At 56.7% G+C, this 22,700-nt stretch overlaps 1 protein-coding gene across 15 annotated transcripts in view; it reads left to right on the forward strand.

The window, feature by feature from the left end:
* Window positions 1–10,823, forward strand: part of RAP1GAP (RAP1 GTPase activating protein) — a 61,881-nt gene extending 51,058 nt beyond the window's left edge. For 5 of the 15 annotated variants that reach the window (XR_004140624.2, XR_004140623.2, XR_004140612.2 and 2 more), the window contains 11 exons: window positions 246–332; window positions 782–919; window positions 2,705–2,836; window positions 4,773–4,850; window positions 5,796–5,905; window positions 6,872–7,027; window positions 8,545–8,668; window positions 9,380–9,482; window positions 9,833–9,967; window positions 10,238–10,278; window positions 10,656–10,823. Coding sequence is in view for 6 of the 15 variants with exons in the window: in XM_031464285.2 (XP_031320145.2) it covers window positions 246–332; window positions 782–919; window positions 2,705–2,836; window positions 4,773–4,850; window positions 5,796–5,905; window positions 6,872–7,027; window positions 8,545–8,668; window positions 9,380–9,482; window positions 9,864–9,967; window positions 10,238–10,243 (1,038 nt within the window). In the remaining 9 variants the exon portion in view is untranslated. The remainder of the gene's footprint in view (window positions 1–245; window positions 333–781; window positions 920–2,704; window positions 2,837–4,772; window positions 4,851–5,795; window positions 5,906–6,871; window positions 7,028–8,544; window positions 8,669–9,379; window positions 9,483–9,832; window positions 9,968–10,237; window positions 10,279–10,655) is intronic. The other 10 variants (XR_004140614.2, XR_004140613.2, XM_031464285.2 and 7 more) reach the window with 10 other exon arrangements.
* The last annotated feature ends 11,877 nt before the right edge of the window (window positions 10,824–22,700 follow it).

Genomic DNA, 22,700 nt, shown 5'->3' on the forward strand with positions numbered 1-22,700 from the left:
CAGTAGGAGACCCCAACCCAGCTCTCCTGAGGCGTGGGCAGCCATGAAGGGCACAGGGGGCTCGTGGGTGCCTGGGCTGGGGAGCTGAGCCCAAGAAGATCCCTTCTGGGAGTGAAGAGGGTAGCCCCAGAGCCCAGCAGGGGTGCCTCAGGAGCCCCTGCCCCCAGCTCATCATCAGGGCTCAGCCCCTCCTCTCTGTGTTTGCCTGACCCTCCCTTTCTCTTCTCCACACTGGGGGCTCCCAGGGGCCTGAGTTCCAGGAATTTTTGCTGACAAAACTGATCAATGCTGAATATGCTTGCTACAAGGCAGAGAAGTTTGCCAAACTGGAGGTGAGGATGGGCTCTTGGGGCTGAGCTGCCCCTCCCCCCAGAATTCCCGCCCTGCCCCTGAGGAATGACAAGCCATGTTCAGACCTTGGCCTTAGAGGGGGCTCTCCGGGGGAAGATGGATTTATGGATGAGCAGGACTAGGATCAAGGGAGAGGAAATAAGGATTCATAAGGAATGCCCAGGAGGGGCTCGGAGGTAGGCAGGCAGACACAAAGGATGCTGTGGAGGAGGGGGAATCTGGGGGTGTGGACATGAAGCCAGATCTCAGCGGGGCCACTTGAGCCCTGGGGGCTGCTTGAGCTGCCGAGGGGCTCAAGGGAAGCTGGCGTAGGCTTCCGGGGCCCAGGCCCACTCCCCACTCACTCAGAGAAGGAGCCGGGATTCTAGATGTGGGAAGAAGGGCTGATCCCTGGGGGGGGTCTCTCCTGACTCCCCGGCCTGGCCCACAGGAGCGGACACGGGCTGCCCTTCTGGAGACGCTCTATGAGGAGCTACACATCCACAGCCAGTCCATGATGGGCCTGGGTGGCGACGAGGACAAGATGGAGAACGGTGGCGGGGGCGGCGGCTTTTTCGAGTCTTTCAAGGTGAAGGGCAGGGTAGTCTACCTGGGCACAGAGAGGCAGGGATGTGGTTGGGGTGGAATCGGGGGTGGAGTTATGGACGAGAGGTGGGGTGTGGCTAGAGGCGAGCTGGCATTGGAGATGGAGTCGGGTGGGGGAGTGGCTCGGGGTGGAGTTAATAGGCGTGAGCACAGGCTAGGTGGGCAGGTACCTGGGGTAGTGTCTGGGTGGTGGCAAGCCTCAAGGTAGACCCAGCCTTTAGGGTGGGCTTAGGCGCGGAGGTACTGTCTGCGCCTGGGATAGAGCCGGAGGTTGGGAGTTGTAAGGTGGGCTGTGGCTTGGGGAGGAGTTGATGGTTGGAGCTGGGGCCTAAACTTGGGGGTGGAGTCGGCCTGGGAGTTCTGAAGGTTGGAGCCTTTACGGGGGCATGGAGGTAACTCTGATATCAAGGGTGACAGCTGCTAGGTCAGCAGGTGAAGAAAAGAGGAGGAGGCCTGATTGAGAGAAAGAAACAGATCCGGGAAGGGACGTGAGCCTAGTGGCCATAGGAGAGGGACCTGGCCTGCGTGAACTTAGGCCCATGTGACCCACCTGGCTGTCTCTGGTTTAGCATAGTATTAAAAGCACAGACATCCTGGGTTCAAATCCCAACTCTGCCACTTACCAGCCTGAGCATTCTCTGAGCCTCAGTTTCTTTTTCTGTTGTTTGGGATAATGGCAACTCACCTCATATAATTGTTCAAAATTATTTGTAAAGCAACTAGATTAGTGTAATGTAAGTTAGGAAGCAAAATGCAAAATGCTGCGCATCTGCCTTCAGCAACTACTATCCAAAGTGAGAGGCAGGTGAGAAGGGAATTCCTCTTCCTCCCAAAGGGCCCGGACTCCCCCAGGCTGCAGGTCCCCAGGCAGCGGCCTCTGCCACCGTGTCCTCCACCCACAGGAGGAGGACTGCCCATCCTCCAGGTACCCAGCCAGGCTGGCGGGGCCTCACCTTTAACCCAGGGCAGGCCACAAAGCTGGAGATGTGGGTTTGCATAAGAGGATTAGCCCAGCTGCCCAGGCCTGCACTTGGCTGAGGTGAACAGACCGTCTTTGAGAAAGAGACCTGAGGAGAGCCCTGCCTCTGCCCAGTGGAGACAGTGGGTGGGTGGGGTGAACATGGGTCTAGGGTGTCTTCTCTGAGGGAGGACTCCAGTGGCCCCACATCTGGTGAGTGCTGGATGGTGGAGCTGGATTAGGTCACAGACTTTCTCAGAGGCAGTGGAGCCCACAGTTAAGGGTTTGGTGTCTGGGTTCCAGACTCACTTCTGCGTCAGTTTCATCACGAGTAAAATGGGCGTGGCAACAGTGCCCGCCTCCCAGGGCGGAGTGAGTGAGAGCACAGGTAGAGGACCCGGCCCCAGAGTGAGCCTTCAGTGCAGACTGACTGAAAAAATCAAGGGAGGAGGGAGAGAAGGAAAGAAGAAGGAAAGCACACTCTAAGAGACCCTAAAGGAAGAAGCAGGTTTCTGGAGGGCTCTCTATGCACACTTTTTGTCACGACCCAGCACCTTCTGTAGTTCTTACAACAACCACACGAGACATCATAAGGCCCAGAGGGTCAGAGGGGTGAAGTGGCTTGTCCAAGGTCACTGAGCAAGCTGGTGGCAGAGCCAAGGCCCACACCACCCTTTGGCACCATGTAGACCTGACTCTTGAGTGGCCTCATGGGAAGGGACTTCCTGGGGTCATCTCTAGTGGCTGTGGTGGCCCCTGGGTTTCCCCAGGGGGTGGGGCCTTATGAAACCCCCTCTGCCACTTTCACAGCGGGTCATCCGGAGCCGCAGCCAGTCCATGGATGCCATGGGGCTAAGCAACAAGAAGCCCAACACTGTATCCACCAGCCACAGCGGGAGCTTCACACCCAACAACCCCGACCTGGCCAAGGCGGCTGGAATAGTGAGTGCCCTCCCCCGGGGGCCCCCAGCTCTCCCCTGCCTCCAAAGCCTGGCCCCACCTTCCCCCACTGCCCTCCTGTCTGAGGACCCATCCTGGGCTCTAGACTGGGTCAAGCCACTGCTCTCCATGGGGTCAGGTGCCCAAGCCATGACACTGGGGTGCTGAGGGCCTATGGCCCCCTCCCCAGCCCCTTGGTCCACCCCTCCTCCTGTCCCCTTATTCAGCTGTGACATTCTGCGTGTCAGCACTGGGGCAGCCTCTGTATCACTTTCCTTATGGAGCACCTACTGTCTGTCATATGCTGGGAATTGGGCTGCTATATGGGCATCTCCTGTCAAGCCTTGAGTTTCTGGGAGCACCTACTGTGTGTCAGGCTGTGGGCACGCACTGTGTGTCAGGACCTGGATTTCTGTGTGAGCATCTGCCTTGTGCCTGGCTCTGAGATGCTGGTGGGTACCACTGTGTGTCCAGACTTGGGCTGCTGTGTGAGCACCTACTGTGTATTAGGACCCGGGTTGCTGTGTGGACATGCACTTTGTGAGCACCTACTGTGGGCCTGGCCCCGAGTTTCTGTGAGCACCTATTGTGTGTCAGGTCCCGGGTTACTGCGTGGATCTGACTCTGTAAGTGTCTGCTGTGTACCCAACCCTGAGCTGCTGTGTGAGAACCTGTTATGTGTCAGGAAGTGGACGGCTGTGAAAAGCCCTGGGTGCTAGCAAATACTCACTTTGTGTCAGAAAATGAGCTGTGTGAGCACCTACTGTGTGCCAGGGCCTCTTTGGTTGTGGCTATCTATCGTGTGTCAGGAACTGAACTTCTGTGTGAGCCTCTCCTGAGTGAGCACCTACTGTGTGATTACTTACTGTCTGCCAGGCTCTGTGGGATTCTGTTATTAATACTAAGAGGATGTGCCGGGCACACAGGATGAATAAAGCCTTCAGCTGTGGGCCTATCTGCTTTCCACTGCCCAGTGGCCACCCCCCAGCACTGCACCTGCTGCTCTGCTGCCCCTTTCCCATCCATTTTTTCTTCCTTCCATCCACCCATCCACCCATCCATCTCTCCTTCACTCCACTCACTCACCCATCCACCCGCCCATCCATCCATCCATCCATCCATTCGTCCATCCATCTATCTATCATTTATGGACTGTCTGCTGCATGCCAAGCAAGCCCTGTGCTCAGTGCTGTGAAGCTATGTCACGTGGCAAGAGGGACCCCCTCCCCCCAACTCCCATCCCTGCCCCATGGTCTGGCCTGGCCAGGGGAGCAAGGCGAGTCCTCTGTTTTCCAGCAGTCACCAAGCCCACTGTCACTGGAGAATCGGGCCCACTCTCCCCCACCCCGATTCACCAGCCACTCCCTTCCTGACCAGAATGGCCCAGCCTCCTGTGGGTGGCTGTAGAGGGGCCCCAGGGACAGGGCCAGACCAGCAGCACCCACCATGGCAGTAACCAGACCCATTTCTGTTTTTGTTTTTGCACAACTCTCCCCTCTCTTCCTGTTGCTTCCTTTTCCTTCCACTCTCTCCTCTTCCCTTGTTTTTCTTTCCCTTTCTTTCTGCCCCTCCTCTTCCCCTTGGCCCCTCTCGGCCTTCTTGCACCTGTGGATTCTCTCCTCTTGCACCTGCCTTTTACTCCCTCTCCTCTTTCCCACTGCTCTCTGTCCATCTCACCCCCGGGTCCATCTCTGTGTCTGTCCTTTTTTCACTTCTCGGGTGACTGTTTGTCGATCTCTCTCCTGTGTTCTCCATGTGTCTCCTCTCCTTCCCTCCCTTGGCCTTGGCCTTACAACCCCCTGCCCACTCGCTTCTTTGTTTCTCTCTGTCTTTCCCTCTTCCCTTCCTCACCTCTCCGTGTCTCACCCTCCCGCCATCTCTGTCTCTCTCTGACTCTCTGTCTTTCTCTCTCTACCCCCCGCCCTCTGCTGCTTGCCAGTCATTGCTTATTCCTGGGAAAAGTGCGAGTAGATTCGGACGCCGGGGCAGTGCCATAGGCATAGGAACCGTGGAAGAGGTTGTCGTCCGCGGGGCTGCCGGCTCTGGAGGCTGCCTGCACACGCTGTTCTGCTCGCTCTCAGGATGGAGGCCATATTGGGGACGTTTCCCCACTTCCCCCGGGACAGGCCGAGGGCGTGCAGGATGGAGTGCCAGCAGCTCTGATGGCACTCAGCACCTGCTTTGGGGCCTGGTACCTGTGCCAGAGCCAGTGCCCCCCCACCCGAGGCTTCTGGCCCTCCCCTGGCCCCTGGGACTCTGGCCCAGTCCCTGCCAGGATCTGGTACCCAAAGAACCTATGCCCAGCCGCACGTCCCCCAATATCGCCGGTTCTGCATGGAACACCATCGCTCTTCTCAGCCCTAACCCCGTCCCAACCATGAACTGGCCTGGGGGTTCCTGCCCCTTCATGCCTCCCTGGGGCCTACCTTCCTGCCTCCCCAGAGTAGCTGGGGGCATGTTCGTCCCATGCTCATATGTGTGGAAACTGAGGGGTGTCTTTCCACTGCTGGGCCAGAACTTCCCCTAGCCTGCTTGGAGATTCCAAGGTGGGGCAGGGCTGGCATGGGGCAGGGGCTTGGGTTGCTTCATCCACTCTCCCCACTGCCCTTAGGCTGCAGGTCCCATGAAGCCCTGGGGGCGGAGAGGGGCAGCCATTCTGAGGACTTGTCTCCTCCCATCCCAGCCCAGAGCCGCTGTCCAGCCCCCTCGGGCCTCTGCCCTTCTCCTGGACTGAGCTCACGGGTCCAGACCTCCTGTGTGATTTCATGGGGCCCTTTGCCCTCACTGGGTCTGTTTCCTTATCTGTAAACTTGGACGGCTATCTCTGGAGATGGACAGCTCTCTTGTTTTTCTTGCTCATTGTCTCTGCTTCAGGGCCTGGGCAGCAGGGCCCCAGGGTGGCGTAGGGTGGGTCCCGGGCTCCTGGGGCAGGTGGGTACTGAGTTGGGGCCTCTCCCCACAGTCACTGATTGTCCCTGGGAAGAGCCCCACGAGGAAGAAGTCGGGCCCATTCGGCTCACGCCGCAGCAGTGCCATCGGCATCGAGAACATACAGGAGGTGCAGGAGAAAAGGTGGGTGGAGCAGAGTGGGCAGGAGGGGCCTGCGTCTGCTCTGGCTCCCTCCCTGACCCCCACTCAGGGGCAAAGCAAAGCAGGCAAGAGGGCGTTCCCGCCCTTCTGCCCCTCTGTCCCCACCGGTGACAGCTGTACGGTCAAGTCCCTGCTGTGTGCCCGGCACCAGGGCCAGCTGGTCACCTAATGTGAACCGCTTTCATCCATTCCCAGTTCTGCTGGCTCCTTGGGGTCACATCTTGCACATCAAGGAGCTGTAGGTCAGAGGGGTCAGGGGCCTGCCCAGGTCACACAGCTGGTGAGAGGAAGAGCTGGGACTTAAGACCTGGTCTATGGAGGTCTGTAAGTGTGGGCAGGGTGTGGATATCGCTCCATATTAGCAACAGGGAGCCTCTGGGATGCTGAAGATAGTTCCTGGGTGTGAATTCTGTCTCGACTACATTGGGGCTATGTGACCTTGGGAAAGTTACTGTACCTCTCTGAGCCTTACTGTCCCAATCTGAAAAATGCGGAAAAGAGCACAACCAATGGCATGGGGCTGCTGCGGGGGTGCGGTGCGGTGCATGCGAGGCAGGGTGGCAGGTGCACTGAGGCCTCAGGAGTGGAGCTGGCACTGTCCTCACAGGCACAGGAGCCCAGAATCCCATGCCTCCAGGGTTCCAGTCTTAGCTTTGCCATGTCCTAGCTGTGTATCCCAGGACAGGTTCCTTCCCATCTCTAGACTCCAGTTTCCTTATCTATAACAGGGTATAGTTGTACCCCCATTTATGGGGAGGAGGACATGGGGACTGTCCTGTCTTAAGTAGCTGCTCCTGCCGTGCCTGTCCCTCTCCTTGGCCAGGACAGCCAGTGAGCCGCAGGAACTGCTCTGGGGTTGGCCCCTAAAGATACAGGGTATGGGTACGAAGCAGGAGGCACCCCTGACCTCCTCTCACCACCTGGGCCTCATTCTACCCTTGATGCCAGGCCCAGTGCTGAATCCCCCCACTGCCCCTGTGTGCCCCGCAGGGAGAGCCCCCCGGCTGGCCAGAAGACTCCAGACAGCGGGCACGTCTCACAGGAGCCCAAGTCGGAGAACTCATCCACTCAGAGCTCCCCAGAGATGCCCACGACCAAAAACAGGTTGGGGCTCGGGGCATGCTGAGCTGGCGGGCTTGGGTGTGGCGGTCTATTCTCTCTACCCCCTGTCCGGGCCTGGGGCTGCCCGGGAGTGTTGACACAGCCACACCAGGGCAGCAGGGAGGCCTGGGCACTCTCTTGAGTCCTCCTTTGATGCACACTTGCTGAGCGCTTTGTGCATGCCAAGCTCTGCAACACAGCAGTCAGCCAGACATCCAAAGCCCCTGCCTCCCAGAGCTGATTGTCCAGTGTAACATAACCTCATAAGCTATTTCTAGATAGTGATAATAGGAGGAAAATAAAGCAGAAGATGTGATGAAGAGTGATCGGATGGGCAGGGGGTTAGGTGGTGCTCAGGGAAGATGTCTCCCAAGGGGTGAGGTTTGAATTGAGAGCTGAGTGCGGAGTCAGCCATGTTAGGACTGGCACAGCAGAGGCAAGAGGGTTCCAGGTAAGAAGCACAGCAAGTGCAAAGGCCCTGAGGCATGTTGAAGGATAGAAAGAAGGGCAGTGCAGCTGGAACCGAGTGAGTGAGGTTGGGCCCAGGTGGACATTGCAATGCTGGTGGTGAGGATGAGGTCGGAGAGGTGGGCAGGGGTGAGATCATGGCTTTGGAGACCATGTGAGGATTTTAAATTTTATTCTAAGTGTGGCAAGGAGCCTTTGGAAGATTTTAGTTAAGGGGAGTGATGCTTTAAAAAGCCAGCCTGGAGGCTCCCCTCCATTCAGTGCTCCTGGCTGAGCCCCTTCTATGTTGGCTTCCAGGGGTGTGGGTTGGGGAAGGGTGGGATGTTGAGAGGACCCAGCCTGGCCTGAAGAGTCAGGCAGGTGAACAGAGAAGTAGGAAAGGGCAACAGGGACTAGGAGAGAGAAAGCTGAGAGGACAGGATCATTCCCACAGTGAGGAGGAATCAGAGGAATCCTGGCTGGTTTTAGAAAGGTGAATTTGCTTTTTGGAATTTGAGGGAAGGAGTGAGACTCCAGGCATCAGACACCAAGTCCCTGAGCATGGAGCAAAACTGGGAGAGAGTTAAGAGAGGAGACTGTGAAGTTGAAAGGCCTCGGTCCTACCTGTTCCCCAACAATGGCTGGGTGACCTCGGGCTATGCGGCCACCCTCTCTGTACCTTGATGTTTGCTCACCTGTAAAACAGGTCTAATAATGATAGCAATGAGATAAATCAAGTAAAAGCATTTAACACAGTTGGTGGCACAGAGCAAACATGCACTAAATGACAGCCTTATTGCTCATAGTTTAGATTGAACATCCATCCAAGGAAATTGGACTTTATCTGGGGCAGTGGGAAGCCAGGAGAGGGTATTGAGAAGGGAAGGGGCAGGATGGGATCCATGTGTTAGGAAGGACAGTGGCATCTGGGAGGCTCAGAGGCCCAGGGAGCTGTAAGGGGACACAAAGTTGCTTGGCTGGCTGCGGGCTGGGCCGGGAGGGCAGGGGCATGCGGCCTTGGCTCAGGAGGTGCCCGGCGTGAATGCTGGCTGACGGGGTGCTGTCTGCGGCAGAGTGGAGACAGCAGCTCAAAGAGCAGAAGTGTTGAAGGACTTCTCCCGCTCCTCGTCCAGTGCCAGCAGCTTCGCCAGCGTCGTGGAGGAAGCAGAGGGTGTGGACGGGGACGATACAGGCCTGGTGAGAGTCCCACGGAGTGGAGGTGCCCACAACAGGCTGAAGTGGGGGGACTGTCCAGTCTGTGGAGATGCTCTGGGTAGAGACATGAATCTGGGTGTGGCTGAGTTGTGATCAGGGAACCCAGCCCAAAGGAGTAATGTGGGCTAACTGTCCCTCACTCTGAAACCTTCCATAGCTCCCCAGTACCTCCCACAACCCAATCTCTGAGACCATTGAAGATCTAGTCCCTCCCTCCCCAGCCTCATCTCTTAACATTTCAGCCATAATGCCCTCCTTTGCAGTCCCCAGTCCCCCACAGACCCTGGGCTCCGTCCTTCACACCTTTTTGTCATTCTGTATTCACCAGTCCTTCAGTGGACGCTGTTCCGTGCCAGGCCCTGTGGCAGTTGCTGCACATGCAGAGGGGACAGTGCAGACAGAGGCCCTGCCCCATGGGGCTTAGGTTCTAGAATTGTATTAGTCTCTTCTCAGCCTGTCTTTCCTCTAGGGCCGGGACACTGCCTGATTTCTCTTGGTGCCTTGGCCCATGAAAACATCAGTGAATGTTGAATTAATGAATGGGAGTGTGTGTGTGTGCCCAGGTCTGGTCTCCTGTGGTCTTCATCCTCTTTGCAGGGGGGCCTGGGTGGGGGTTGTGGATTGCAGTAGGGGTGGGGAGGGGAGAGGGGGATGAGGGCTGACCTCCCTCTTTATCTCCTCCCCCATCCCCAGGAAAGTGTCTCATCCTCAGGGACACCCCACAAGCGGGACTCATTCATCTATAGCACGTGGCTGGAGGACAGTGTCAGCACCACAAGCGGGGGCAGCTCCCCAGGTACTGGGCCCGGGGCTGCTTCCCTACCACAAACAGGGCCACTTGTGTGGTGGGTGAGGGACAGGGCTGGGCACAGAGGGTTAAGACCAGTTCTCATACCCTGGGTGGTGGGCATGTAATGGGACTGCCCCTGACATGGGGGACAGTGGGCTGGTCTCTATCCAGCCTAAGGTGGTTAGGTGGCTTGGAGGGCTGGTGGCTTCTGGTAAGGTCTTGGAGGATGATGGGGGGAGGTGTAAAGAAGGGAGTTACGAGTGGGATTCCCTGAGGGAGGGGCTGGGCGGGTAGGGGAGCACTCGTACCGACCGCCCAACCATGCCCCCATCTCCCTGGTGCCTCCCCGCGGCCAGTGAGGTGGCTCCCTCCTGCCTCCCTCCCCAGGCCCCTCTCGGTCACCCCACCCAGATGGCGGCAAGTCGGGGGACCCTGCATGTCCCGAGATCAAGATCCAGCTGGAAGCATCTGAACAGCACATGTCCCAGCTGGTAGGTGCAGCCACCAAGGGCCTGGCTGGGGTGGGGACAGATGGCTTGGATGCTGGTCCTGTGTGGAGCCCCACCTGGGAGGGGATTGGCTGTTGGGGAGAGGCATCAAGGGGACCAGGGATCCCCAGGATTGAGGCTGGACCAAGGGGTTTCCCTAAGCCTGGAGGGGTTGGGCTCATCCAGCCTGGGCACAGCCGGTGACTTCTGTTTGCCTGTCGCCCGTGTCCTCTGCTCTATCACCTGCCTTGTCGATGTTCTCTGCCTGTGCAGGGCTGATAGCCAGGCTGCCCCCTGAAGGTGACACTGAGCAGGTCAGTCCCAGCCCTCAGCTCCTGTTTGGTGGGGAGAGGGTGGAGGTGGGCAGGGGGTGGGCCAACTTCTCTCTCTTCCTCTGTCATGTCTGTGGGATGAGAGCTATGTATCTCGGTTTGACTCCTCTGCCACTCAGTTGCTAGGTAACCCTGGGCCTCAATTTTCTTATCTGTACAATAGGGCTAATAGATGCTGTCTCAGCTCTGCCCATGAGTTGCTGAGAGGATTTGATGGGAGTCTGAAAGGAAGTTGGGAATTGTTGGGAGGGAGGGGTCTGGGGGGTTCCCAGTGGGATGGAAAGACCCAGAGCCTGGAACTCCAAGGGCGGGCCCCTCCCACATCTATTTGCCTGCCTCCATCTCCCTTTACCCTGCAGATGAGGCCACAGAAGCACAATGTGAAGCTGCCGTGTCAAATCCAGGCAGACAGGACCTCCGCCCCGAGGCCAGCACCAGCCTGTGGGCTGCCCTCTGCCTCCACAACCCTCCTCTTGGCCCACAGTCTACACTGTCTCTGCAGGGCGGAGCCGTCCAGACCTGGGAGTGGGGAAGCTGCTGGCACCATCCCCACCCCCTGGGCTGGGGGGCCTGGCTGGGGCAGGGAGTGATCTGTTGAAACAGGACTCCAGGCCTGGCTCACCCTGACCCTAAGCCTCCCATCACCCCTGGGTGCCCCTCTGGACTTAGTGGGAGGGAGGTGGAAGGGGAGATTGAGACATCTCAGTGCATACAGAGCCTGCTATGGAGGAAGTGGGTGTGAGGTGTGGTAGAATGAGCACTGGACTGCGAGTCCTAAGTCCTAGCTTTTGATTTGGGTTCTGCTCTGTGACCCTGGGCAAATCACTCTCCCTCTCTGGGCGCGTCTGCTACAAAGGGACGAGATTATTTCAGAGGTCACTAAAGACTGTGATTCTGGGCACCTGCCCCAGAATGGAGGGTTGTGACCCCAGGGGCCTCCCATCACCCCACCCTGCTTGTTGGGGTTCCTGGGGCCCCAGGTGGGCTGAGGGGCAGGGAGCTGGCTGTGCCTGTTGCCCCTCCTGGACCCTCAGATCTGCCACTGCCCTGTGCACTGCCTCCACGTGACAGACAAGTGACACCCTAGTGGGGGAAGGGGGACCTACCTGGCTCCTCAGCCAGCACCTAGCTTAACCCCTGCCATCCCATGCTCCTGGGCACTCCAGGCCGAGGGGTCTCAGCTGGCCTAGAGTTATGGGCCTCACCTTTGCGCCACCCCCACCCTCCATGGAAGGGGCAGCCAGGCACAGCTGCTGTGAGTCCACATCCTCGTGTGTGTCTGTCCACACTTTTTAGGCGCCACGCCAAAGGCCAGCCCTCCGGCCCCAACACCTATTTTGGAAGTCCCCCGTGGCCGTGTGTATGTCAGTAACAGTTGTACAAAATAAATTCTATTTATCACTATTGTACCCTGGGTTGGACCTGGCTTCATGTGACCCTACCCGGATCAACTCCAGACAGATCTCAGTGGCTCCAGGGTGGAGGGGAAGAGCCTATCCACCCCCTTGATCAGGACTGCTGGGTTTGGGGGCACCTCCAAGGCCAAACCACAGGCTCCGTGTCCACCAGCTGTGGCCTCCTCCCCATGGCACGGCCCTTTGCCCCTCCTTGTTCTCCTCTGCACAGAGGGGAGACCATGGCTTTGAAGTCAGGCAGACCTGGATTGGAGTCCTGCCACTGTCTCTTACTATCCAGGTGGCACTGAGAAACTTACAAGCTTCCCTGAGCCTGTTTCCACTTCTGTAAAACGGGAGCCTCTCCCAAGGGTTTTTCCTGGGGATTCATTGAGCTGGTGCATATGAAACACCTCGCACATCTGGTGCCCAGTGGGGTGCTCAAGGATCCGCTTTCCTCTCCTTTCTCACTCAGTGAAGCCCAAGGGTTTCCCCTAGGTGGCCACCAGGGGGCGCCAAGGGATTGCTTACCCAGACTGACGGGGCGGGGAGATGGGGACCAGTCTGCCCAGCTGTGGAAGCAGCACCGGTGCAGGGCAGTTAAAATGAAGGGTGATGAGTGCCTCGGGGGGATAGGGGCACGGGCATGGGACGCAGCCTGGGTGAAGGAGGAATGGGAAGACTCCAGAGCACTGGTGCCTGAGCATCCTGGAAAGGCTTAGGATAGTGTCCCTGAGGACGGAGGTATAGGTGCAAAGGTACTGAGGTGAGAGGGTGCTGCTTGCAGTTGGAAAGGGAGCAAGCAGTTCTGAATGATGGGAAGGTGTTGATGGAGGAAACAGGGAGATGGGCAGAGATGAGGCCAGAGGCCACGTGGCTTTGAGTACCAGACCAAGGGGCTGAGGGCAGTAGGGAGACATGGAGGATACAAAACAGGGAGCACCGTTAGAAGACAAGTGTGGGCTGCTGGTGAAGACTGGCAGTGTCAGCCCAGGGAAGGGAGGACCAAGGAGGAGAGCTGTTGCTGGGGACAGAGAGCAGAGGGCAGCCAGGAGGACAGTGGGCAGGTCTAGAAGGTGTTGGGAGGCCTGAGCATCTGGACTAAGGGCCTGATGAGATGTGGGGCTGAGGGAGGAACTGAGGAGTCTCTCAGGGGTCCAGCCTGAGTTTGGGGTGAATGGAGGTCTCCCCTAAGGTAGGAGCAGGTTGAGGGATTTTGGGCTTGGGGGCAGGCGCAGAATTGGGTTCCAGTGGGACTAACCATCCCTTGGCCTCACCCACTCCCCACCACCAGCCCCCATACCCTCCCCAGGATGATGCTGAGTGCACCCACAGGATCTCTTGATGGGGCCCTGCTGTGACCCTCAGATGGTGTCTGGGGCCACCTAGGGGTAGTGACTCACATCCGCTCCCCAACCCCGCCCACCTGGGCTTGGCTCTGGTCTCAGTGGGTCCCCTGCTAACCATGCCCCCTCCCCTCCTGGGCCTGTTCTCTAATCCCTGGAGATCTGGCTCTTCAGCACTCTCTGCCTCAGTCTGTTGCCCTTCTCCTCCCATCCACCACCAAAGGGCCAGTAGCCACAGTTCAGCACCAAGACCAAGCAAGAGCTTAGCTCTGAGTTTGTTCACTTCCCAGCTCTGCGACTTTGGTCACATGATTTTGGCTCCCTGGGCCTCAGTCTCTTCATCTGTATGGGGGGAATGTCCTGCCCTTGGTATCCTGATGTAAGGATTCAATAAAGTGATACCTGGTAAGGTTCTTGGTGTAGCGCTAGCACACAGTGGGTTCAAAAAACAGTGTGTGTGTTGTGTGTGGGGGGTGTGGGGTGCAATTAGCCATTCATAAGGACCATCTCCAAAGCCCACATCAGAGGATGTGGAATCAGCTCTGCTTGGAAGGTGCCAGGCCAGCACAGGTGTCTGGATACGAGGCTTTGGGGATGTATGATTATCAGTTGCTTCCCTGAGTCTCAGCTTCCCAGGCTTTGCTGGGGTTCATGATGCTTTTAGAAAAGAGCTCAGGCACCCCCACTTACGTCCTTTTACTTTTATGATGTGGTCCAACCCACAGCTCTGGCCCGCAGCTGAGCTACAGCTGAAGCAGGGGGCAGCTTGATGAGCAGAACCTGCCTTTGCCCCTCAGTCTGCCCAGGTGCTGCCAGTCCCCAGAAGCCGGAAGGGCCAGCCTCTGGGCTGGGTTTCAGCCTGGGCCCCCACCCCACCCCTCCAGGCTCCAAGGGGGAGGCTGAGGATGAATCTGGCCTCTGGGATCAAAGTATCCAGCACTGTTTCTTTTGTGCCGACGCCAGCCCCGTGCTCGTCCTGGGTTCTGAGGTGGGGAGGGCGAGCCGGGACACGGACCCGAGGCTGAAATTAGGGCTTGGGCGGGGGGCACTGGGCTCCAGGAAGCTCTGGACTCTGCTTAGAAATAACTCTGGTGGTGGAAATGGCAGCCAGAGGTTTCTCCAGACGCAGGAGGCGAAAGGCCTCCATGGAGGCACTTGGGTGCCTGGCTGACCCGACATCCCCATTATCCCTGCCTCAGAGCTGGGACCTGTCTCTCCAGGTCTCAGTTTCCTCACCTGCGAAACGGGAACAGAGTCCTACCTTTACTGTGAAGAGGCTGTCGTGGCCTCTAAGGCACCTGGCGTAGACCCCATGCCCAGCAGGAGGGGTCCTCCCTGCCCCTCAGCAGCTGGGGTGTCCCTACACATTCACAGCTAACCCTGGGACAACTTTGCCAAAGAGACGGCCGCAGGCTCAGGCCCGCCCAGTGCCAGGGGACTGGGACCTGGGTGTTCTCTGCTGCTCAGGCCACAGGGGGTACTTAACCAGGGACCCTGGAATGTGGAGGTCCCTCCCTCCTTCCCTGCACCCGCCCTGCCAAGGGGACAGCCAGGGACGGAGCCTCCTGAAATAACCAGATCTGGTTAGCAAAGCTAATTTTAAAAGCCACTCTGGCTGCCCCATGGGCCCTTCTGGGAAGCCATGAATGTCCCTGTGTTTGCCCCTGGGAGGCAGGGCGAGGGGAGAGCAGCAGGGGCTGGGGAGGACTCCCACCCCTGACAGCCAGTGCAGGAGACCCCAGGCTGCCTCCCAGGACCTACCAATCCAGGGCCCAGAGCCCTGGTCCAATACTGGGGCTCAGGGCCCCAGCCTCTGCCCTGGTCCACTCAGAGAGAATCCTGGTGGGCTCTCAGGACCCTCTACCTCTGCGCTGGCCTCCCTGAAGCAGTTCTGGGCAGGGGGCCTTAAACTCTTTGTCTCTCTTTGTCTTGACTCTAATGTTGTCTCCATCTGCTCACTCTCTGTCCGTTTACCTCTGTGTCCTGCTTCTGATCTTGAGGTCCCTCTCTGCAGCTATGACTCTGTCCCCCTCTCTCTGGGTCCATCATGCAGGAGGCCCCAGCAGCATTCCTGACAGCTTGTAGGCTGGACTGTGCAGGCCAGGTGGGGAGCAGGTGTCCACCCGGGAACTGGAGCTGCAGATGGGGCCCAGTGGCAAAGGACAGCAGTCCTGGGGGCCAGCAGGAGCTGTAACTGTGCTGGCAGGGGCTGTGTCCAGGCACGACCTGGGCCATCCGGCCAGGCCAGGTGCTAACAGAAGGAAAGAGCTCCAGGGGTAGGGTTGCCAGATTTAGCAAGTAAAAACACATGGAGCCCAGTTAAATCTGAATTTCAGATAAACAAGGGATGATTTTTAATTTAAGTATACCTCATGCAATATTTGGGATGTACTTAAACTAAAAGTCATCCCTTGTTTATCTGAAATTCAAGTTTAATTGGGTATCCTGTATTTTCTCTGGCAGCCGTATCTGGGGAGGCGCTAAGAGTGGAGGCATTTCTTAGGGACAGCAGGTTTTATAGACCGTGAGAGCCCCCACCTGGTGGGGGTGTCACAACCAGATCCTGGAGAAATCCCAGTCTGATGGGGAGGCAGAGCTCCTGCCCACAAGGAGCTTTCTGTTTTCTGGGGTGGGGACAGTCCCCGGGAGCATGGTTGGTGAGGGTGCACGTGACACACGGACACCAGTCACCTCCTCAGTGGAACCGTGAACATCTGAAGGGAAGGTCCACGTGTGTTCTCTGCTGAGTCCCAGTGCTTCACCCAGGGCCTGGCACATAGTAGGGGCTTCATAAATATTTGTTAAATAAATGAAGAATTCTCCCAATCCATACCCAGCAGGGGCTCCAGCACCCTACCTCCCAAGCTCCTTGTATCCAACTGCAGTATGCACTGCCCCTCCCCCAGGGGCTCCCCAAGGTGAGCTGCAGTGGGTGGGAATGAGGCAGAGGGCATGGAGAGAGGAGGCCCCTACCCGAGCCCCACCCTAGACCCCAGTCCCAACCTGGAGTCCAGCCCAGGCAAGGGTTCAGGTTGGGAGTGGGATCTAGGGCAGGGTGACCTCTGGCTTCCGGCATTGGGGGCTGGGTGGGACTCAGGTAGGAGGACCAGCCAAAGAGCTGCTGCTCAATCAGGGGGATTCCTGGGACTCAGAAACTTGGGGACCTTTGTTTTGGGGGAGGTGAGATTTGGGCCTTTTTCTGTAGTCCATTAATCTCAGGGGTCTCCCTGGAGGGGGCAACTAGGGAGGGGCCTGTGGCTTTCCCACACCTCCCCCAGGGCAGAGTCCTTTTGCTCACTCCTTCATTCATTCACTTGCTGACTCACTGGGATGGCCTGGCTCCAGGCCGGGTGATAAAGTACTGCAGCATCTCATCTGGTCCCAATAGGAACACGCCTGTTCCAGGGCTGGCCCTGCCACTGGCTCCCCAGGTGACCTTGGGCAAGTCACTAACCACTCTGAACCTCAGTTTTCTTGTCCTACGAGGGGAATAATGCTGGTAGCTCCCTCCTAGGCTACTGGGAAGATGTGGGATGATGCCACCACACAGTGAGAGCTTCAGAAGCTTATTTTGTTATTACTGTTGTTGTTATTATTATCAGTGTCATTTCGAGGCCCTGGAGGACTGGGCAGGGAGTATCTGGCAATAAGGCCCCGGGTCCAAGGCCAGTGTCATGCTGAGCCCCATTTTGTCTAGGGCTTCAGCCATCTTGGCCCCCTCCCCTCCTTTCCAAGGAATCAGTTTCTTCAAGGTGCCTCTGACTTCTAGATCAGCAAGAAATCCTTCGGAGCAAACTAAGAATTGGGGATGGAGCTTGGAGCGGCCATCGGGAGGCACTGGCCCCCAAGACTGCACTGTGAGCTGCAGCTGGAACCCGCCTGCTCTGGCCTCAGTTTCCCCAGTTGTCCAGCGAGGGGGCGGGACTGGACGTCCTGCCATGGCCTGGATGGGGCCCGCTGTGTGTCATCCTGTTAGTAACGGGTTAGCTCCGAGCCTATAATCACATCTGCCCTGGGAACAACTAACAGCGTCTCTGTAAATTGAGCTCTAATTGCGGCTTTTAGTGGAGTCAGCTGCTCCCCCACTGCCCCTCCCCGCTGCTCTGAATCAGCTAGGTTGTCCCGGCCTGCCCTGCCAGGCCCAGGAATCCCCTAGGATTGTTCTGGTTCCCACTGAACCAGCGATGGGTCAGGGATTGATGTCCCTCTGGGACCTGTTGTGTGTGAGGCTCTGAGCTGCGTGCTTTCCATGCAGCGGACTTCAGGTCATGTCACCACAGCTCTGGGAGGCAGGGGCTACTGTTTTTGCAGAAGGGGAAACTGAGGCACAGAGCAGCAAAGTCACTTGCCCAAGGTCACTCAGCAAGAATGTGTCAGAGTCCGGACAGGTATCCAGATCTGATTCCAAGGCTTTGTTCCTGGCCTGCAGCTGAGGAGATATGCCCCACCCCAGCTCAGTCAAACTCCCTCCCCCGGGGGTGCTCCGAGCCCCTCAGTTGCAGACTTCCCCATCTGCCTGGCGTTTGTGGACGCACAAGGCCAGAGGCATCTCCCCTCCTCGGGCGGGGCGCGGGCCTGCGGTTTCCCTGTTTGTTCTGGAGATCCCAGCTGCTTCCCTGAGGAGACAGCTAGCGGTTCCCAGGCCACAGCCCCTCGGGCGGAGCCAGACCACGGCTGGCCAGCCTGGGAACACTGCCTGCCAGCTCTGCTGGGCTCCGCCAGGCCCTGGCGCTGGGTGGTCTGGGCAGGGGCCAGGGGGGTCTTCGATCCTGGCCACGAGGCAGGAGTCACGGCTGGAGCCAGGCTCGAGGCTGTCCTGCCAGGGACCTGGAGGGGTCCTGAAGGCCTGGGATGGCTGGATAGGCATAGACATTGACCTCGGTGGGAGGGAGGCCAGGAGAGAAGGCCCCAGGCCCCAGCTCCCACTGAGGGCCTTAAGAGGAACACCCACCTCCTTCAGGATTGTCACTGCTGGATAGTTTCAACTCAACCACTGAGTTGGTTCAGACAGGAGCCCTCCTAAGAAGCTGGTGGAGATGCCAGGGTTGGCTGGCAGAAGACCTAGCACCCAGCCTTGCCCTCCTCTGGACCTCAGTTTCTCCATCTGTACAATCGACAGGGGACAGGACTCCCCGCTTGACAAGGGCTCTGCCCGCCAGACACGCTGTGGCTGTGGGGTGGGCAGCCCAGGCTGGCAGAGTCTCAGGTGTTCTCAAATTCATTTTCAAGGGCTTCTTCTTGTCTCTACCCCCAAAGTCTTGGAGACCCCCTATACCTCAGACAAAGCTCCCTCTTCCCAGCTCCCTGCAGTGACCACCCGATGGGGTAGAAAGAAGCTCCCATGTGTTTTGGAGTCTGACAGACCCCAGTTCAAATCCCAGCCACTGGCTCTCCATGATCTTGGGCATGTCCCATCCTCTCCAGCCCCACAGCCTTAAATGCCATCATGACCCTCATCCTTCCATCTCCAGCCTGGGCCTCCTCCTCTGAACTCTAGACTCTTATTCTTTCCAGACTCTGTTTTTTCTTTCTGACTGCCTATGAGAATGTTCACTCCAAAGTCCAATGGGTATCACCAAGCTAATGTGATCCAAACCAACTCTCTATTTCTCCCCACATCTGCTCCTCCACTGCCAGAAGTGGCTCTCCGCCCAGGTGCTCAGACCCAAAACTCAAGGGGCATCCCTGATTCTACTGTTTCCGCCCCTCCCTGTGTTCAGCCCATCAGCAAGCCCTGTTGGCTTCAAGTCCCAAACGTGTCTGGGATCCAGCTCCTTCCCACCACCACCACACTTAACTGGTCCAAGCCACCACCACCTCCACCCCCAGCAACAGAAAGGCCTCCAGACTGCTCTCCGGCATCTGCTCCTGGCATTCCTGGTCCTTTTGCATGGCAGCCAGCGGGATCTGTCCAAAGCATAAGCTGGATCTTGTCACTCCCTGCATCTAACCTTTCCCTGCAATAGAAGATGCAGGCTTCAATTGTGTCCCACATGACAGTTCCTGTTCACCCCTCCCACCCCATCCCCGCCACTGTCTCCCCTTTCTCTGGGCTCCAGCCACAGTGCCTTATTTCTGTCCCTTGATCAAATTAAGCTTATTCCTGCCCCAGGGTCTTTGCACTTGCTTTATTCTACTTGGAACAATCTTTCCTCCAGCTCTTTGCAAGGTCACCATCTTACCAACTGGGTCTCAACCCAAATGTCACCTCCTCAGACAGGTCTTCACTGACCAACAGCTATAGCAGAGCCCCCAGTCACTCTCTGGACCTTGGTTTGTTATCTGTAAAATGGGCCAGCACCAGTGCCCTACCTAAGAGTGTGGAAAGAGATTGCTAGGGGAAGCAGGGTGGCTGAGTGCCGGTGTGAGGCAGCACTGGGTCGCTGTGAATCCTATCCTCTCGCTGGCACCTGCAGTCCCAAGGTATGATTGACCCTGAGCTGGCTGGACCCAGGGTCAGGAGGGTTGAGAATGTTTTGCCGGAAGTAGAAGCCGGGCTCAATTTACTGTGTGACTTCAATTTGGTGGCTGATCCTCTCTGGGCTACCTTCCTCCCTGGTCTGCAGAAGCTGACTCCAGCCCTGAGCTTTGTCTAGGGGATGCTGGAAAGAGGCCTGTGTCCCAGGAGACCCCTCAGGAGGGGAGGGCTCAGGGAAAAAAGCCAATTCAGCACTGAATCTCGGCCTGAGGGTGGGTGTCATGACCACACCTGTTCATGCCTTGAGCAGACAGTAGCTGCTCAGAACTTGGCCCTGGGAGGGCTCTGGGAGAAGGGGGACTGATCACACCTCAAACCTTGCATATCCCGCCCACAGCCCTCTTCTCATCCTGACCTCAGGCCACAGCCTCATAGCTGCCCCTCTTCCCCAACCAGGTGACAGATGACCTGAGTGGGCAGGAGGCTGATAACAGGGCCCTCAGCCAGAGTGTTCAACCTGGGCTGGCCTCGGAGACCTTTTCCCCACCAGGATGAGGGCACAGGCCCCAGAGGACAGGATCACCGTCCCTGATGCCCACAGCCCTGCCCCCTAGAATCTTTGCAGTTACGATTCTGACTCCCCCTTCTTTGTTTTTTCAATTTTTTTTTTATTGAAGTGTAGTTGATTTACAATGTCAGTTTCAGGTGTACAGCAAAGCAGTTCAGTTATATATATACATCCATATATTTTATTTTTCAGATTTTTTCCATTATAGTTTATTACAAGAAATTGAATATAGTTCCCTGTGCTCTACAGTAGGTCCTTGTTGTTTATCTATTTTATATGTAGTAATATGTATCTGTTAATTCCAAACTCCTAATTTATCCCTCCCCCCTTTCCCATTCGGTAACCATAGTTTGTTTTCTATGTCCGGGCTGACTCTCCCTTCTGCTCCTCACCCTGCACGGTGCCAAAGGAGGCAGTGACATGATTAAACCCAGCGTTCTGCAGCCATGCTGCTTGGCTTCACATCCTCCTCCATCTCTTGTTAGCGGCGTGACTTTGCATAAATTATCAAATTTCTCTCTGCTTACATTTCCTCATCTGTAAACTGGGGACAGTAATAGTCCTTGCCCTCTGAGAGTAACTGGGAGGGTAAATGAGTGAAGTGTGCTGTGAGGTACTAGAGGCACTAGGAACAGTGCCTGGTACTCAGGGGGCACCATGAGATGTTTGCTTCTGTGCCTGCAGCTGGCGTTTCCACCAGCTCAGTGATCCTGAGCCTTGGTTCTGGTGGGCAGGAGGGAAAAGAGACACTGGCCAGTGGTGGCCCTCAGCCCAGATTGCCCCTCCTGGGCTTCTGGGTCATGTGTATGCATCCCATCCCGAGGCTGGGGGCAGACGGCTGTGGAGCCAGAAAAGAACCTGGCGCTGTGATCAAGGCAGCATCACAAGGGGGCTCCAGAAAGCCACACAGGAACTCAGGAGCCCAAATCCTCTTCTGAGAACTTAATCTCCCCACCCCACCCCCAGATCAGCTGGTGCTAGATCTTGGTGGGAGGTCTTGGGCTAATTATAAATGCTGCTGGCTTGGGGATCTCACTATCCCATCGAAGGGCTTCTGTGGTTGATGGGGCCAGGGTGGTTTTCTTTGGAGAGATTAGCGCCTTGGAGAGGGTTGGGGGAGGTGGACTGGGTGTCAGGCAGACCTGGGTTCAACTTGCAGCTGTCACTTACAAGCCATGGAATAGGTCACTGCACCCTGCCAAGTCTCAACTTTCTCATTTGTAAAATGGAGATGATGTTGCCCACCTCATAGGATGATGGGGGTGTGTGTGGATGTATACAGTGTACCCCCAAGGATGGCAACTTCACTGCCATGTCTTGGGTGCTTAGTAGGGTGTGTGAAGCATTGTAGATCTGAGTGATCAGTTTGCTGACAGTCCATCCATTCACATGTTGGTCCAGTTTCCTTCCTCAAAAGTAGAAGCCAAGACTCTTGGGCACAGATTTGGGGCCTGTTTCCTCTTCCCTGTCTCCATGGCCCCAGCTTCTCCATGGCCCCAGCTTCTCCTGCCTGGCCTGTTGTAGCAGCCTCCTTGCTGGTCTCCCAGCCTCTAGTCCTTCTTCTCAAAGCTGCCCTCAAAACTGGCAGCCAAGATGATCTTTCAAAAATGATGCTTATGCCTCAGCTCCAGAACCTTCCATGGCTCCCCAGGGTCTTCATGGTCTGAGGAGCATGTGACTTGGAAGGCACCCTGAGCATAAGTGAAGCTGAGACAAGATAGCTTGAGCTTCCTACACCCCTCCTTACTGTAGAGCAAAGGTTCCCAATGCTGGGGAGGAGGAGAATTTTGTTCCCTAGGAGTCTAGTGAGGAGGGACCAGGAATGTTGCTAACCATCCTATGATGCACAGGATGGTCCTCACAACAGAGAAACATCCAGCCCCAAGTGTCCAAGGTTGAGAACCTGCTGATGTTGTTGGTGTGAAGCAGCCGCTCAACTGAAGACTACATTTCCCAGTCCCCTTTTGCATCTAGATGGGATCATGTGACTAGTTCTCATCAATGGACTGTGAGAAGTGATGTGTGTCACTTCCAGGAGGAAGTGGTTAAAAAGCAGGCCAGCACCATCGATGTGCTGGTCAGATGGAACTTGGATACGTGTTCTAGTTAGAACATCTGGAACTTAGAGGAGGGCAGAACCACATGGTGGAAAGAGCCTGGGTCCCAGAGGCACCACCAGATGTTTCAGATAGAAATAAGCATATTGTGTGAAGTTCTGGATTTCTCTTTAATAGAAGACAGAGTTATCTGGACGACCGGAGGAGGATTTATCAGCTTACCTTTGTTCTTCCTCCTTAAGAAAGCATCTTACAGTTATCCTGAGCCTTTAGTTCCATGGGTGCTGATGGGTAGAGCTGGGACCTCTGCCTGGATCCCTGGTTTGGATTAGGACCCAGAACTGCCAACAGTTAGAATGAAGGGGTGATGAGTGAGCTGAAGGTGCAGGGGCCCAGCTGGGGTGATGGAGGCTTGAGGAAGGCTCTGGAGCAGTGGTGCTTGAACACCCTTGATTCCTCCTAAACCATGGCCTGCAATCCAGGCAGGAAGAGCTGCTTGTTCCTCATGGGATCCTAAGCACTATGAGTTTGGCACTGTGCTGAGCACTCGATACTCAGAAGTAGGAATGGATCAGCAAAGTTAATGAACTCTCCCGAGTTCATAGAAAAGAGAAAGTGATG

The sequence above is a fragment of the Camelus dromedarius genome, chromosome 14 (assembly GCF_036321535.1).
Source record: "Camelus dromedarius isolate mCamDro1 chromosome 14, mCamDro1.pat, whole genome shotgun sequence".
In the NCBI taxonomy this organism is placed as follows: domain Eukaryota; kingdom Metazoa; phylum Chordata; class Mammalia; order Artiodactyla; family Camelidae; genus Camelus; species Camelus dromedarius.